We start from the raw sequence: 16,827 nt of genomic DNA on the forward strand, positions 1-16,827 counted from the left end.
AGGACCAAACTTCTGGAATAAAATGGAATCATGATGTGTCAGACATGTCATGTGTCCTTAAGGGGTTAAAGGACCACTATAGTGCCAGGAAAACAACTTTTTTTTCTGACACTATATAGGTCCCCCCCACCCTCAGGGCCCCCCTCCCGCTGGACTGAAGAAGTTAAAACCCCTTCAGCCACTTACCTTAATCCAGCGCCGGGCTCCCTCAGCGCTGGTGACCTCTCCTCCCCCTCCGACGTCAGCTCCCTAGTGGAGCCGAATGCACATGCGCGACCAGAGCCGCGCGTGCATTCAAACCGCCCAAAGGAAAGCATTACTCAATGCTTGCCTATGGACGTTCTGCACGCTGAATGCAATTTTCAGAAAGACAGCCACTAGATGCTGGATTAACCCTGCAATGTTTACAGCTGCAGGGTGAAATCCTGGTGGACCTGGGGCACCCAGACCACTTCATTGAGCTGAAGTGGTCTGGGTGACTATAGTGGTCCTTTAAACATTTTAGGATAAAATAACTGAGCTGGAAAAATAGCCAATTTTGATAACTTGTCTAATTCAGCAGTTTGGCCTTAAAATGTGCAGTGCAATTACCTTGTCAGCCCCCACCTCTTGGTTTATTATAAAACACTCTTTGCTTGTTTACTCAATTTGTCACTGCTAATACACCTGAGTTTAAGTTGAGAGCTTCGTGAGTTAAGATGTACATTAAACGAGACGAGCAGTATTTTATCTTATTAATTCATCTAGAATGAGTCCGGAAAATCCACAGTACAGTAATTGTAGAATGGACGTGAAAAAACAATAAATAAGACGTAACAGATTAATAAAACATGCAAGGCTTCCAAATGGCAAGTGGGCGATTATGAATAACAACTTATATTTAATAGTATTCAACAGAAAATAATATTCTGCTTTCACTCGAGATGTGAAATGAAGCAAGGGTCCATAGCAATTACCCTTCACTCCTCTTTCAATCCACCCTTAGCAGCAGAAAAAAACAAAAAACTAAAATAATTGCAACCCGAAGGCAAAGTGGGGCCTGACCTTTTTATATCCTGCTCATAGAATAAATACGTAGAATAAAAATGATTCATTTTTTTAAATAGAAAACATAAAGAGACATCAGCGCGCAGCCTACATCATTGACGTTACAGACGCCATGTGGCATAGCTTCTAAGTGGGGAAGCAGGATTATATGCGCTATATGATTGTAATGATTGAAATTTATATAAAATATTTTCTATGTATTAGGCGTTAGACAGCCCTGCATGTGCTTAGAAGCGCCCAAACTCTCACTTTTCTGTTAGTTACCACGGAATTAAACATTGAAAATCACCAATAACGTGTATTCATCTTTTAACATGTGATGCTCTGGTTTTGTTTTAAATTTATATTAACTATTTAGTCATTGGCAACACAATCACACAGTGCACATGACATCAGAGGAGAAATAGGAACATCTGGGGTGATTTATAAAAAGTCTTGCGGCTGTTTTGTCATGTTTCGGTTTGCGCTACATATTTAACGTATTTACTGTTTGCACCTTTTTTGATAGTTTTATACTATGCCTCTTTTTGTCATTCAAAGGGTTAATCTAAGCACCATGACAGTTTCAGTGATTTGAAGTGGTCATGGTGCCTGGAGTCTGTATGTGCAGTGTTTAGCTTTGTAACGCGACACCTCCGGCAGCATCATTGAGATGTCCTCAGTCAGCCCAGCATTAAAGTCTCAGGCTGCTAATGTCAATTCTTTCATTGCACAGAATTGCATTTATTGGCTGAGAGTGATCAGCCGAAGATCCCGACCAATAAATGGCTACGCGGTTTCTACGGCTCTGCAGATGTGAGAAGCGCTGTTTCTATGGCGCGTCACTGGACCATCCGGGAACAATCGAAGCCCATTGGGGCTATCAGCGGCGCCCAGCCCAAGGATTCCTGATTGAAGCTTCAGAAGAAAGTAGCTTGGCAGAGTGAACGTGGGCCATTTTAGAAAATTTGGGGTTTAACAACCTCTTGAGGCAAGACGGCACCTGGGACTTACTTGCACCACAACAACTTAAAATGTGATTAAGTGATTATAGTGCCTGGAGTGTCCCTTTATTCCATGGTTTACCCGCTGTTGACTGGCTGGCTGAGAGTTGATATGGATAGTCCAGAACAGCTGGAGAGCAGAAGGTTTTGTTTTTTTAAAACCATCACTGTCCTGCAGAATTTCTTCCTAAAGTGTGAATTGTCTGGAATTCAAAGTAAATTAAAAATGAATGTCGTATTTTAGATGAATAGATGTATAGGGCGAGCTTTGAGCGGATAACCATGTGAGACCTATTTGTGGCTTCCATAAGCAAGCACGTCTTCAGTCGCCATTCATTTAGGGAGGACTGATGGGAGGGGTTATAGAATTTAACTCCACGAGTCCAATGAGGGCTACAGCCAAAACAATTTTTTTTAATGCATTCAGTAGTTCCTCATGTTATGACCAGCCAGCTGCTGTCAGCACAGAAGGTATGGGAGCCCCTCTAAACACAAGGAATCCACAAACAGATTGTTAGCAGGACTGTGCGAAAGGACCCACTATTTGTGTCTCTGAGAACTTTGCCTCCCCAGCTTTTTGGTTTTTAACTTAGTGGAAAAGCTTAGTTGGAGTCCTGGTTTAACAGGAGAGACCGTGCTGGGGGGGAGGAGTGTGCACTTAGATTGCCCTGTGCAATATTGGGGTACAGGGGGCCTTTGTAAGTCACTGCAGAGAAACACTTTACTCTTAGATTTGGCTTTGAAATGGTTTCTTTTATATTGATTTGAGCTCAGAATGTTTAATTGGGTGTTTCAGCTTGTCATTAGTGTTTTTTCGCCCTGCTGTCTGTACAGCCTTTGTTGTTTTACTTTTTAACTCCTGCAGTGCCTACAGGGAGTACAAGACATTCTGCTATCCAGGGGGCGTATTTACTAAACTGCGCTTTGTGGAGAACTGACAAAGGGATTGCAAATTTGAGGCAAGAAAATAGGCAAATAGAACATAATGTCTAACTGTTTTTTTCAGGTGATGTCTCTGGGCCCACAATGTGCTATTTCAGACATTTTACGCAATCCCTATTTTAGTAAAACTTTTTAGTAAATATTTTGTTGCTTTTATTCACGAAACCGCGAATTACACTGAAAACCAAATAGAAATAGATTTAGTTTAAATATGCTGATTTGAAAAATAAATCTCCAATTCTCTCATCCTGTGCTTATTGATAATTGTTAAACCTATAAAGTACCTGTCTGTATTGTTTGCCCATTTTGCAATGCGGGTTATTATTATTATTATTATTATAAGTAGTAGTATTTATATAGCGTCAGCTTATTCCGCAGCGCTTTACAATCGATCTGTCCAATCTATATGTAAAATTAGCATACTGCTGCAGGACTATGCTATTGTAATATTGTATAGCTACTCATAGCTGTTCTGCGTGCTGAAATGCACTGCATAAAAACTGCTGCCCTGCAGGTGTATACTCAATATACATCCTGGTAAAATAGGGTGTTTCTAGAAACCTACTAAGGGGAACTATCTGATTTAGAAAACACGTCCATTTCCTCTATGGTCTTAGCTCAGCAAATTTAACCTGGATTTTGCCATTTGGGTTTCAATGCACTACCAGTTGGAGTTGATTTGACTAAACCTCAAGCTGTATAATTATTATATTTCATAGAGCACCAACATATTCCGCAGTGTTGTACAGTGGGCATATAAATTATATATATTTTTTTTAAAACGCTAGATCCTGGAAAGCGAGTTGTCGCAAACGAATGCATGTCCCTTTAAGGTGTACAGCAACAAATACGGAGTATAGCCCTGCTCCAAAAAGTTAATTAGCTACAGATCTACTCTGGTTATTTTTTGGAGAGGAGGCTAGAGGGGGAGTTATTGATTAATGTTACATTGGTTTTAAGTGACTGGTTCAGTCTGTGGGTTTATGGGAGAATAGATATCTTGTTTCTAGTTAAAGAGTGTCGGATGGTGATACTTTGTTGATACGTTGGACCTGACTCCTGGTCTTTTGGTGTACTACTGGCAGCTGATAAAACACAGGGAGGTGTGTAGGGGGTGTGACAGGACGTTCACTCCCCAGACGGCTGTCTGCTAACGCTGTACATTGCTTTCTCTGTGCACACAAGGCTTGCTGAGGAAGGGGGGTGTATGAGGAAGAGCAGAAGTACTCATTGTGGTTGGAGAGCGTTTATTTCATTCTAGTTTAATGGACAGCTTTAGGACCAGGAGAACCAATTAAAGGGACACTATAGTCACCTGAACAACTTTAGCTTAATGAAGCCGTTTTGGTGTATAGAACATGCCCCTGCAGCCTCACTGCTCAATCCTCTGCCATTTAGGAGTTAAATCCCTTTGTTTATGAACCCTAGTCACACCTCCCTGCATGTGACTTGCACAGCCTTCCATAAACACTTCCTGTAAAGAGAGCCCTATTTAGGCTTTCTTTATTGCAAGTTCTGTTTAATTAAGATTTTCTTATCCCCTGCTATGTTAATAGCTTGCTAGACCCTGCAAGAGCCTCCTGTATGTGATTAAAGTTCAATTTAGAGATTGAGATACAATTATTTAAGGTAAATTACATCTGTTTGAAAGTGAAACCAGTTTTTTTTTCATGCAGGCTCTGTCAATCATAGCCAGGGAAGGTGTGGCTAGGGCTGCATAAACAGAAACAAAGTGATTTAACTCCTAAATGACAGTGAATTGAGCAGTGAAATTGCAGGGGAATGATCTATACACTAAAACTGCTTTATTTAGCTAAAGTAATTTAGGTGACTATAGTGTTCCTTTAACATGTCCTAACGGTGTAAAATTTCATTTTTTCCTCTCTCCTGTGCATTACTAGTATCTGAGACTCCAATAACTCCATAAATACCCCTCACAATGCTTATCATGGAATTAATTCTCGCCGGATCCTTCAGAAAACCCCTTGCAAGATTTCCAATGGACCCGTCCTTTTTATTTTCTTTCTTTAAATGTTTCTCCTCCTCCTCCATTTCACCCCACTTCTATTCTCATCACCGTCCGATCTCGCTATTGGTTTTTGTTTTTCTGTTTTTCCTTGTTTTCTCTTTTTTACTTTCTCTCATAACTACAAATTACATTTAACGTGGCTCCTTCTACCGCTCCATGTAGTTATGTTTGAGGTTGGGGTTGTTGAATCATACACTGAAAAGAATAATATTAAAAATAAAAAATTGATATTCTCATGGTTTGTGGAGCTTTGTTTACCTGCACTGGCCCCCAGATGGATTAGTATAATGTTTTGAATATGTAAAATCAATGAAGTAAATTAAACCAAACTGACACCATGGGCTTGGCAGATGCGAGTCGTGTCATGTGACCGTGCCCTGTGGCAGACGTTCATTTCCACATAGCTAACCCCCATCAAGCTTTCCCTTAGAAGACAGAATTCTGTTTTATGTGTGAAACCAGCAAAACGACTGTCAGATTTTTGTGTCAGGATCGATCTGTTAAAGGATGATGAGAGGGGTAGTCTAATGTCAGCTTTGAGTCCTGTTTTTCTTTACTGGTATCTGAAGATTTCTGTTACATTGTTGATTTAATGAATTTCAGTTTGCCATGGAGCACCTGGGCAGAGTGTTACAGGCCGCTGCCAGACGCAATACGGTGGCCAGTCGCCGGAGGATCCGTGGCCTCAGCAGCACAGCAGGCCACACGACTGAGAAGAATGTCCCTTATACGACAACCCTGAAAGAAGAAAGTACCACGCGTAAAGGGCCCAGCAAGCCCCTGCCTCAGGCAGCTGACGTGGTCGTCATAGGTGGGGGCAGTTTGGGATGCCAAACCATCTACCACTTGGCTAAGATGGGCATGAAAAATGTTGTCTTGCTGGAGAGAGACCGACTCACATCTGGAACTACTTGGCATACAGCAGGTAAGTGGAGAACACACAGGTGGTAAAGTAATTAATGGTCCTGCACCCCTTTATAGGGACACCGCTGCCCAAATAACTACAAATTGCTGTTTAGTAGATATACCCAATGAAAACATGCACGCATTTCATTATTCATTTTTTTTCATTGAGGGTTATATCTAAAAATAGCTGCATATCTCTTGTCTGCAGCTTTTGTAAGCCCTCCCATTCTAACCTGACTTAGACTTTCTGTGGCTGTCCAATCACAGACTTCCCAATGCAGCTCAATCATAAGTCTGTGTATGGCACGTGCTCTGAGCAATTACCTGCCTCTTACAGGGACATTTTTGTCACCAAAATAATTTTAGTGTAATGAGGCAGTTTTGGTGTATAGATTATGCCCCTACAGTCTCACTGCTCAATTCTCTGCCATTTAGGAGTTCAATCACCACATTTATAAAGCACTAGCCACACCTCCAAGCATGTGATTTGCACAGTCTTTCTAAACACTTCCTGTAAAGAGAGATCTACTGTTTAAACTTCATTTATTGCAAATTCTGTTTAATTTAGAATTTATTATCTCCTGTTCTGTTAATATATTGCTAGATCTTTCAGGAGCCTCATGTGTGTGATTAAAGTTCAATTTACAGAACATGAGATAAAAACTTCTAAAGCAAGTTAGCAATTGATTGAAAATTAAACCATTTTTTTCATGAAGTGTGTGTGAGTCACAGCCAGGAAAGATGTGGGTAGGGCAGAAACAAAAGCAATTTAACTCCCAAATGGCAGAGAATTGAGCTGTTAGACAGGGTCATGATCTGTACACCAAAACTGCTTCACTAAGATAAAGTTATTTTGGTGACTATAGTGTCCCTCTAAAGTGGTACTCCAAGCACTATGACCACTTTTGTGATTTGCAGTGGTCATGGTGCTTTTATTCTTTATGTGCACTGTTTCAATTTGAAAAGCCGCATAAACAGAGAAAATGCACATTGCTGCCAGATGTGTAACTCCGCCTCCAGCAGCATCATTAGTAGACTAGAATGAGAGTCCTGGGCTGGTCAGTGTTAATTCTGTGCATTAAATGTCTGTTGTCAATATGCAGTGCATGTTGGCTACAGACGACCAATGAGAGCACTGAGCCACCCAAGTCCTCCCCTTAACCCATCCTCGGATGTCCCTCTGCTTTCAGTTTGCCTCCACTAGCCTTGAATTCGAAATTCACTTTGAATTCTCACTTTGATTAATAAGAATAACCCTGGGAGAATATTGATTTTAGAGATTCTCATTCCTTCCTGTATTACCCTAAGCTCGATCACTGTATATTGAGATAGAGTTTATTATTCCCTCCTGTATTGTCCTTTACCATATCTACTGGGAGACAACTCTTTCGAAGCTATGGAACTTTTTCATGCAGAATGACTAACGATAGGGTGTTTGTTCGTTTGCGTTGTTTTAAAGGGCTTCTGTGGCAGCTGAGACCCAGCGATGTCGAAGTGGAACTTCTCGCTCACACACGGAATGTTGTGAGTCGAGACCTGGAGCAGGAGACAGGACTGCACACGGGGTGGATCGAGAATGGGGGCCTCTTCATTGCATCCAACAAGCAGCGTTTGGACGAGTACAAGCGGTTGATGTCTGTAAGTTCACATCGTAACATGCTGTCAGCTTGTTTACAAATAGAATGAGGAACCTTGCAGATTTCTAAAGGCTCCTTGGGGGATGTCATTTTTACCTGATTTGCATATTGACCCCTCCCCTTAAGTAGGAACCAGACCTGGACCTGGTGTAGTTGCTGAGATGTTCCTGTGGGAGGAGTAATATTTATAGTTATAAGCTACATACATTTAAAAATGCCTCCACTACATCTAATTCAGCCTTTCACAGATCTCTGTCCACTGATGATCCAGAAGAAAGTCAAAATAACATTTAAAAACATTTTTAAGCATTGTCCAATTGTGTTGCTGGAGGCGGCAGGGAAGTGGCAATCAGTTTTCTCATTGGCTCAACATGCTGTTAATTATAACCAGGTGGCAGGTGATTTAATAACTCTGCAGATTTTCCACACAAGGCACAGTCAGGCACGGTTATCCTTCATTGTTCAGTAAAATTATTGAACTGTTTGAAAATATCAACAAAAAACTAAACATGTGCTTTGTTAGGGTTAATAACTCAAGTGTGATTTTTCAGGAATTCTAAGTGAATTTAAAATTTTAAGAATGGAGTAAAATGTTCAGTTTACTTGGAGTTTATGTGGAATTCCTGTCAATTCACACGTTAACGAATAATCCTGTATCAGCAGTTCTCAGAGGGCTCAGATACCCACAGGAATAGTTACTAAAGTTCATAGTGAATCTCCAATTTAAAGTAAAAAAAAAACCGAACCGTAAACATTCTCTTATTCATTTGTGCTTCCAATTCAACTACTGTGGCTTTAAATGTGGAATTCACTTTGCCATCTCTCTTGTGAATAACCCTGCTGGTATCTCCTGTCTAATCCGGTGCTTGAGTTCCACTTGTTGATTCTCCTCTGTATTTCACACCCACTAAACGGTTTCAATTAGTGTTCGCTGCTAGTAAAGTGAGAAAACACAGAATTTTCACAACTTGTAATAATGTGTCAAACACATTGTTAATTATCCCCCGTGCAACATCCAGTGCATTATCATCTTGTTTTCTGTTCTCTGTGCTACACCAGAGTATTGTCTGTTTCATTTAATCCTAATAATCCCAGCTAGGAAAGGTGTATGGCATCGAGTCCTACGTCTTGTCTCCAGCTGAAACCAAGGATCTGTACCCACTAATGAACGTGGACGATCTGTACGGCACTCTGTATGTCCCTAAAGATGGTACTATGGACCCGGCTGGCACCTGCACAACTTTGGCAAGGGCAGCGACCGCACGGGGGGCACAGGTAAGAAGCAATCGTGTATGACGAGAACCATAGGTAACTTTGTAGGCATGCTTTAAAGGACCCCTCCGGACCTATCATGCTGGATTTTTATTTATTTTTTTATTTTTGCTGTGAAGTAATACATGCATTGATATCGGCATATAATAGGATATGAAATGTTATCGCATCAACTAAGATACACAGATGAGTTAAATCCTTATGTACAAGAGAGAAAATGGATAGGGTAGATGCAATAATTCACAAAAGCAAATGTAAAGTATTGAAAAATGCCCTATACATGGCCTACCTCAGAGCTGCAAGATAGGGGGTAACCCAGAAAAAATACACAGAAAAGGAGACCCTTGAGACAAGGGGATCCTGAGAAGCAGCTTTGGACACGGAAAAGGCACTTGAATGCCTGGTAACAGGAAAGGGAGAGAGAGTAGTAGGAGAGAGAGTAGGTAAAAAGTATCCCTATGCAGTCCCCCCAACTTCCTTAGTATACCACTCCTTACAGAGTAGTGATAATCAATAGCCCAACATAGGAAATATAAGGAGGTAAAAAACAAAACTCTCCAATTACTGCCTGAGTAGTGTTGCCTGTGGAAAACTTCCACCAGGACTAAGGCCAGGTAGCCTAAAGACCTGAAAACACTGGCAAACTCAAAAGTCACCCAATAATAACTACCTAAGTGCTACCTAAATAAAGTGCAAAACAAACATAAAAAGAAAAATAAAGTAAAGAAAAACGCTCGACGCGCGTTTCAGCGTGGATACATGCCGTCGTCAGGAGCCAGTCAACCACTGTGTGCACACAAGCCTCTTAAATACCTGACATATCAGGGCGAAAAGTCCTGCAGCTGATCGGAGCATTTGGAGGGGCGTGTGTGTGAGCTCCGTTGTCCCGCCTCCTTTGCCACGTCATAGCCTCCCGCGGCTATGCATTGGTGGTTATGTGGGTCAATCAGAGTCGATCCCACAAGGTCCGCCTCTCCTTACTGCATCATACACTCGACGGCGGTCATAGGTTGACCGACACGTCCGTCAAGTGTGGGCAGGGGAGGAGGAGGAATGCGGTTTATGACAAGCTGCTCAAAACATATCCTCTATCACTGGGCGGTCTGATCGAGTGGGAGTGTAAAGTCCCGTCTAGGGGGCGGGGCTTGGTCCCACATACTACGGACCGGTCAGTGAAAACAAAAATGCTCACCAAGATGACATATCGCATATACACCTTTAAATTTCGCATTAGGGAACACGTGAATTCTGTCAGAAGGAGACTGGAAACCCCCATCTCCAGACATTTGAAGATACACCATGCAAACTCATCAAGCAGGCTACGCTTCATGGGTATAGAACGAATACCTCAGACTCAACGTAAAGGTGACTGGGATCGTAAATTGAAACAAAGGGAGTCCTATTGGATCTATAAATTAAAAACACTCTCCCCCAAAGGACTCAATGAAGGGTTTTCGTTTACGTCATTTTTATAGAATTTAGGGTACTTAACATCCATGGTCAATAGGCTGGTCACCTATTTAGACTACTTTATTTTAAATTGCTAACCGTGTAATGGTGTATATATGTAAATAATAAAGTTTTTTTGTTCTTCTGAATACACTGTGTATAATCACCAGCCCTTCCTGACTATACAGCACTCCTATTGACTACCCCTTTAAATTGGGATGGCTTATAAATGCAGTCTAATTCATATTCTCCTTTTCTCTAGTCCTATGATGGTTGCAATGGGGTTAATTTATAGATACTCCTCAGTATGTATTAGCATGAATTATTTGGACAGTGGAGCTATAGAATTGGTTCTGCAGTATGTGTTTAATTACTTTACAGTCTTGGAGTAGTGAAGAGGTCGAAATTATTCGACCCTCCACTCCCAGGCACCTGTAAGTTTATTACCCATCACACATCAGCCATCGCTAAACACCCTATAAGGTGTATATGCGATATGTCATCTTGGTGAGCATTTTTGTTTTCACTGACCGGTCCGTAGTATGTGGGACCAAGCCCCGCCCCCTAGACAGGACTTTACACTCCCACTCGATCAGACCGCCCAGTGATAGAGGATATGTTTTGAGCAGCTTGTCATAAACCGCATTCCTCCTCCTCCCCTGCCCACACTTGACGGACGTGTCGGTCAACCTATGACCGCCGTCGAGTGTATGATGCAGTAAGGAGAGGCGGACCTTGTGGGATCGACTCTGATTGACCCACATAACCACCAATGCATAGCCGCGGGAGGCTATGACGTGGCAAAGGAGGCGGGACAACGGAGCTCACACACACGCCCCTCCAAATGCTCCGATCAGCTGCAGGACTTTTCGCCCTGATATGTCAGGTATTTAAGAGGCTTGTGTGCACACAGTGGTTGACTGGCTCCTGACGACGGCATGTATCCACGCTGAAACGCGCGTCGAGCGTTTTTCTTTACTTTATTTTTCTTTTTATGTTTGTTTTGCACTTTATTTAGGTAGCACTTAGGTAGTTATTATTGGGTGACTTTTGAGTTTGCCAGTGTTTTCAGGTCTTTAGGCTACCTGGCCTTAGTCCTGGTGGAAGTTTTCCACAGGCAACACTACTCAGGCAGTAATTGGAGAGTTTTGTTTTTTACCTCCTTATATTTCCTATGTTGGGCTATTGATTATCACTACTCTGTAAGGAGTGGTATACTAAGGAAGTTGGGGGGACTGCATAGGGATACTTTTTACCTACTCTCTCTCCTACTACTCTCTCTCCCTTTCCTGTTACCAGGCATTCAAGTGCCTTTTCCGTGTCCAAAGCTGCTTCTCAGGATCCCCTTGTCTCAAGGGTCTCCTTTTCTGTAAATCCTTATGTAGACATAAGATATTTGTCAGAAAATCGTGCACACAGTAGGCTGCACATTTTAAAATAATATTAAGGAACGATTAAACATGTAGCTATGAGTGCTATAACTTAAACAAACAGAACAACATGTATGTAGATACTACTTTTTCCATGCAGTAAGTTACCACTGGGTGCTTAAGTAGAGATCTCAGCTTGCGAAATTTGAGAGCACTGCGCCCACACCGCCTTACGTGGTTAAGAAAAACAAAAAAAGAAAAACCCTGAACATGCTAACAAAATAATTTTCTTTAGTCGGTATTATTAAAGTTATCAAGGTTTGAAGAAAAGAGCTTTTTTTCTCATCACCACAATCCACAATACACTAATCCAGCATGCATAACAGACACTCTGTCACGACTTTAAAAAAAAAATCTTCTTTGAATGTTTTTTAACATTTTTAAGTGGTACCTCAAGCACCATGGCCACTTTAATGATTTGCAGTGTACGTGCACTTTTTTAGTTGATTTTTTTTTCAGGGGGGTGGTGGGGGGGGGGGGGGGGGGAGGAGCAGTGGAGGGTCCATTTAAGCACAACCTGGTGAGTTAGGAAATGTCTAGGTGTGCAGTGTAAAATGCATTCACAAATAATGATTTTTAGGTTTCTCATCTTCTCTGTCCATATTGTGGCTTAAATTATTTTAAACATTGTAAAGTACAGATGAGAAATATTTTTTATTAGGGATGCACCGAAATGCAAATTCTGGGCTGAAACCAAAACCGAAAAATTCAGGATGTCCTTGGCCGAAAACCGAAGCCGAAAACTGAAAATTACTTTTTTCCCCCAAATGATTTAAAAAAGTGTTTTTTCCTATAATTTTATTAATATTAGACTTTTTAATTAATTTAATCTAATATGAAAAACTTCCCTTCTCCTTTCTCTTTTAGTGGTCCCCCCTGCTTAATGTTCCTCTCTCCCCCCTCTAGTGTTTCTCTCCCCTCCCTCTTTTTTAGTGTTCTTTCCCCAATCCTCCCCTGTCCCACTGTTCTTTCCCTCCCCTCCCACCTCCTATAGTGTTCTTTGCTCCCCTCCCCTGTCCCAGTGTTCGTTCCCCCATCCCATAGTGTTCTCCCCCCCCTTTCCCATAGTGTTCTTCACCCCCCCTTTCCCATAGTGTTCTTCACCCCCCCTTTCCCATAGTGTTCTTCACCCTCCCTTTCCCATAGTGTTCTTCACCCCCCGTCCCATAGTGTTCTTCACCCCCCCCTCCTGTCCCATAGTGTTCTTTTCTCCCCTCCTCCCCGTCCCATGGTGTTCTTTTCTCCCCTCCTCCCCGTTCCATAGTGTTCTTTTCTCCCCCCCCGTCCCATAGTGTTCTTTTCCCCTTCCCCTGTCCCATAGTGTTCTGCCCCCCCCCCCCCCCCCCCAATAAAAAATATGCAAAAGTTTTTTTTGTTGTTTTTTTTTAATTTCAGCAAATTTGACCCATTTTCGGCCGAAACTGGATAGGGCCATTTTCAGCTAAAAGTTTTGGCAGCCAAAATTTCAGTGCATCCCTAATTATTTTTTATTTCTTATGTTAGAGTAATATGGACTCTTCCTCTTTTGTAGCACATCCTCTCTGCTCCCCATATCTGTGCTTTTATGGTAATATCTGCCAATAGCTCTCTCCAAACCCCTAAAATTCAGGGGTTTTCGAAACCACAGAGGTGGCACATGTAAAACATATTAAAGACAGATTCTGCAATTGTTGCAATTGTTGTCACTGAGTGTTAAAGTCCTCCTAGGTTCATTAATTAACTACATTAGCTAAAATTTAAAATGGGAAGCTTAATTACATGTTTTGTTTTCATTTACTTAACAGTAAGAATAAGGTTAAAGTGCAGTGCCACTTCTCTGGACGTTACGCAATCGAATAAAGTAATAAAAGTAGTCTATAAGAAAGTGTTAGAATCGTAGTACCCTTTTGTGATATTGTGTTGCAAGCATTGTCCAGTTCCCCTTGTCCCTATAATTATTATTATCTATAAAGCACCAACAAATTCTGTAGCGCTGTACAATAGGTGGACTAACAGATATATATTTGCAACAAGACGGATTGGACGCACTGGAACAGAGTGTGTTGGGGGGCCCTGCATACGCGCTTATAATTGTTTATTTCCTTATTCCAGGTCATAGAGAACTGTCCAGTTACCGGCATTCAGGTGAAAACAGATGACATGGGAATAAAAAGGGTAGCAGCTGTGGAGACTGAATTCGGCACTGTGCGTACGCCCTGCGTTGTCAATTGTGCAGGTATCTGCTCACTTATAGAGAGGGTATTGCTTGTTAGTGGGATTGGCAAAATAAACCTTTTCATCACGCCCTAACTGTAGATAGAAACATATAAACATAGAATGTGACGGCAGATAAGAACCATTCGGCCCATCTAGTCTGCCCAATTTTCTAAATAATCTCTTAGGTGAGTGAACAGTCCAACTCTAAACCATTAAAGGGACACTATGGTCACCAGAACAACTACATCTTATTATTTTTGTTCTGGTGAGTAGAATCCTTACCTTCAGGCTTTTTGCTGTAAACACTGTCTTTTCAGAGAAAATGCAGTGTTAACATTACAGCCTAGTAATACCTCCACTGACCACTCCTCAGATGGCTGCTAGAGGTACTTCCTGGGGTAGTGCTGCACAGTGTGACTGACATTCAGTGTCTCCACCCTCTGCATGGAGACACTGAACTTTCCTCAAAGAGATGCATTGATTTAATGTATCTCTATGAGGAGATGCTGATTGGCCAGGGCTGTGTTTTGCTTGTGTTGGCTTTGCCCCTGATCTGCCTGCTTGATAATCTCAGCCAATCCAATGGAAAAAGATTGTGTTTGGCTCAGAGAATCACCTCTGATGATGTTAGCTAAGCAGGCAGATTAGGGGCAGAGGCAGCAGCCGCATACTTGAACAAAAGTAAGATTTTACTATATTTAGGGAGGCAAGAGGGGAGCCAGGGGGGGCTAGATGGTGGTTTTAACACTACAGGGTCAGGAATATCTGTGTTCCTTACCCTATAGTGTTCCTTTGAAGGGCACTGCCCTCCCATATTAAAAATGAGTATTGCATAAATATAGCATCTTTATGAAGTTGTCATTATTACAGTGTTGGAATTTCACTGAAACTCCAACCCAGTCAAGCGAAATACTGAGACAAAGTAGGGACGTTAATTCTCCTCCGCCTGACACTTCCTGACACAAGGCAGAACTCATGTGTCAAGACCTTCAGCCGTCATCAGTGACAGCTGCAGGCTATTGACTGGTTCTTGCGCACAAATTCGGCAAAGTCCCCCAACGGTGGCCAATTTGGCCTTAATTTAAGTTAAGAAGCAGCATGGCAGAAACTCTCAGAATTGGTCAGAGTGGATTTAAACTCTTCTAAGAATCAGATAAAAATGTAAAAAATAAAAATAAAAAGCATTTGAAAGTAGTTTTTTTTTTTTTTTTTTTTTTTTTTCTTTTTTCTAAATAAACGATTATCCAGTAAATTCTTATCTCATACACAATTCTAATTTACATTCATTGGACGGACACACACTAAAAAAAAAACATATCTATAATATAATTGTCAAGGGATTTGCACGTTGTAGGGAAAGATTGGCTACTTTGGCATAAAATTTGCAGCTATTTGTCTACTCCACAGTGTCCTCTTTAGAGGAAAAAAAGCTACAGATATATTTTCGGCATGTTAACGGATAATTGTGGCTCACCACATGTTTAGAGAAAATATTTTTTTACCATCAATCCATGGGTTTATTGATACTGTTTTCCTCATTCACACGCGGGTTTGTAATTTTTAGGTGTATGGGCAAGGACACTGGGAGAGATGGTTGGTGTGAACGTACCTCTGGTTGCAATGCATCACGCATACGTGGTCACAGAGAGGATTGAGGGAATTCAGGTATTATCGCTCACTAATTTCATCTCTTTACATCTACGTTTTGCTCCTAAATAAGTGTCTGAGACAAATGTCTGTCACACTGTCGGCGCCCTGCCTTGTAAAAAAAAAAAAAAAAAAAAAATGGAAATATTCCGCACATTAATTAGGCTGCCAAGCCAATTCATGAAGGACAAACTGCAAGTCAGGCACTTCATCTCCCATAATGCTTGGGGTATGACCTTGTTTTTTTTGGCTTGGCTTGGCTTCAGCGAGATTGTCTGCCTAGAAAAAGGACAAGATGGAGAAAGGACAAATTTAAAGACCTTACAAAGGCAGATTTTTTGGGGGGGAGGGGGGACCTTGGGGAAAGTACTGCCATCTCAGTAAGGGCACTGCCCAACCCGACAGACAGCAATGTATGCTATGATAATACTGGAATTAGACAGAAATGCCACAGTAGTATCAATAGCTCTATTTAACCACTGAAGGGAAAACTATGAAAATGCAATAATTAGCCTTTATATACAGAATTCTGTAGACCTACTAAACCTCCCTGAAATTGTCAATATATATTTAATATTACTCGATATCAGAAAAACCAAAATGTTTTATTATTTAACAACTTTTATATCGCACTCCCATCCGGAGCTTTTTTACAATTTATGAAATCATAGCATTGGTTAATTACACAGAATATAGACAGACAATATACATACATTGATACAAAAGGACCCGAAGACCTGTGAGCTTACAATCTAGCGATTACAGTGGTTTTATACAAAGTGTTTAGCAAGATGACTCATGAGCTTTCAATCTTAAATCTATGCTGGTGGCTCAGACTATATTCCATGTCTGAATAAACAAAGGTTTCGGCAAGTAATTGGTGTGAAGCCGTTACATGTTAGAATACATAAGTGGGGAAAAAGGGTTATCTGGTGCGTAGTGAACAAGAGGAGAAAGTCGAGAAGGAACAAAAGGTGTTGTGGGTCTTGGAGTAAGAATTCCTGGGGATGTATAGTATGTTTGGAGCATCACGTGGGGTATAAGAGTACAGTACATGCAACACCTATAGAGGAAACCTAGTGCTTACAATGTTTCTAGTCCATAATCATTTAGATTTAAAGAAACAGTCCAAGTTAAATAAAATTCACAAATTGAAATCATATTCTCTTTAACCCAAGCGTACAACATGGCTTCAGTTGCTCCCATCCCTTCCTGTGTTATCAGCTTCCTAACCTGTCTGCAAGACTTTCATCCTGTAAGCATTAGACAGACCCACTATGGGCTCAGAG

At 41.3% G+C, this 16,827-nt stretch overlaps 1 protein-coding gene across 3 annotated transcripts in view; it reads left to right on the top strand.

The window, feature by feature from the left end:
- Positions 1–2,416: 2,416 nt before the first annotated feature.
- Positions 2,417–16,827, top strand: part of SARDH (sarcosine dehydrogenase) — an 84,376-nt gene continuing 69,965 nt past the window's right edge. Inside the window, exons 1-6 of one of the 3 annotated variants that reach the window (XM_063432910.1) lie at positions 2,417–2,501; positions 5,605–5,926; positions 7,367–7,545; positions 8,640–8,819; positions 13,787–13,910; positions 15,456–15,556. In XM_063432910.1, the coding sequence (XP_063288980.1) occupies positions 2,448–2,501; positions 5,605–5,926; positions 7,367–7,545; positions 8,640–8,819; positions 13,787–13,910; positions 15,456–15,556 (960 nt within the window). In that variant the 5' untranslated portion in view covers positions 2,417–2,447. Of the gene's footprint in view, positions 2,502–2,813; positions 2,990–4,111; positions 4,131–5,604; positions 5,927–7,366; positions 7,546–8,639; positions 8,820–13,786; positions 13,911–15,455; positions 15,557–16,827 lie in introns of those variants that run through there. The other 2 variants (XM_063432912.1, XM_063432913.1) reach the window with 2 other exon arrangements.

Source organism: Pelobates fuscus, chromosome 9 (assembly GCF_036172605.1).
Source record: "Pelobates fuscus isolate aPelFus1 chromosome 9, aPelFus1.pri, whole genome shotgun sequence".
Taxonomy (NCBI): domain Eukaryota; kingdom Metazoa; phylum Chordata; class Amphibia; order Anura; family Pelobatidae; genus Pelobates; species Pelobates fuscus.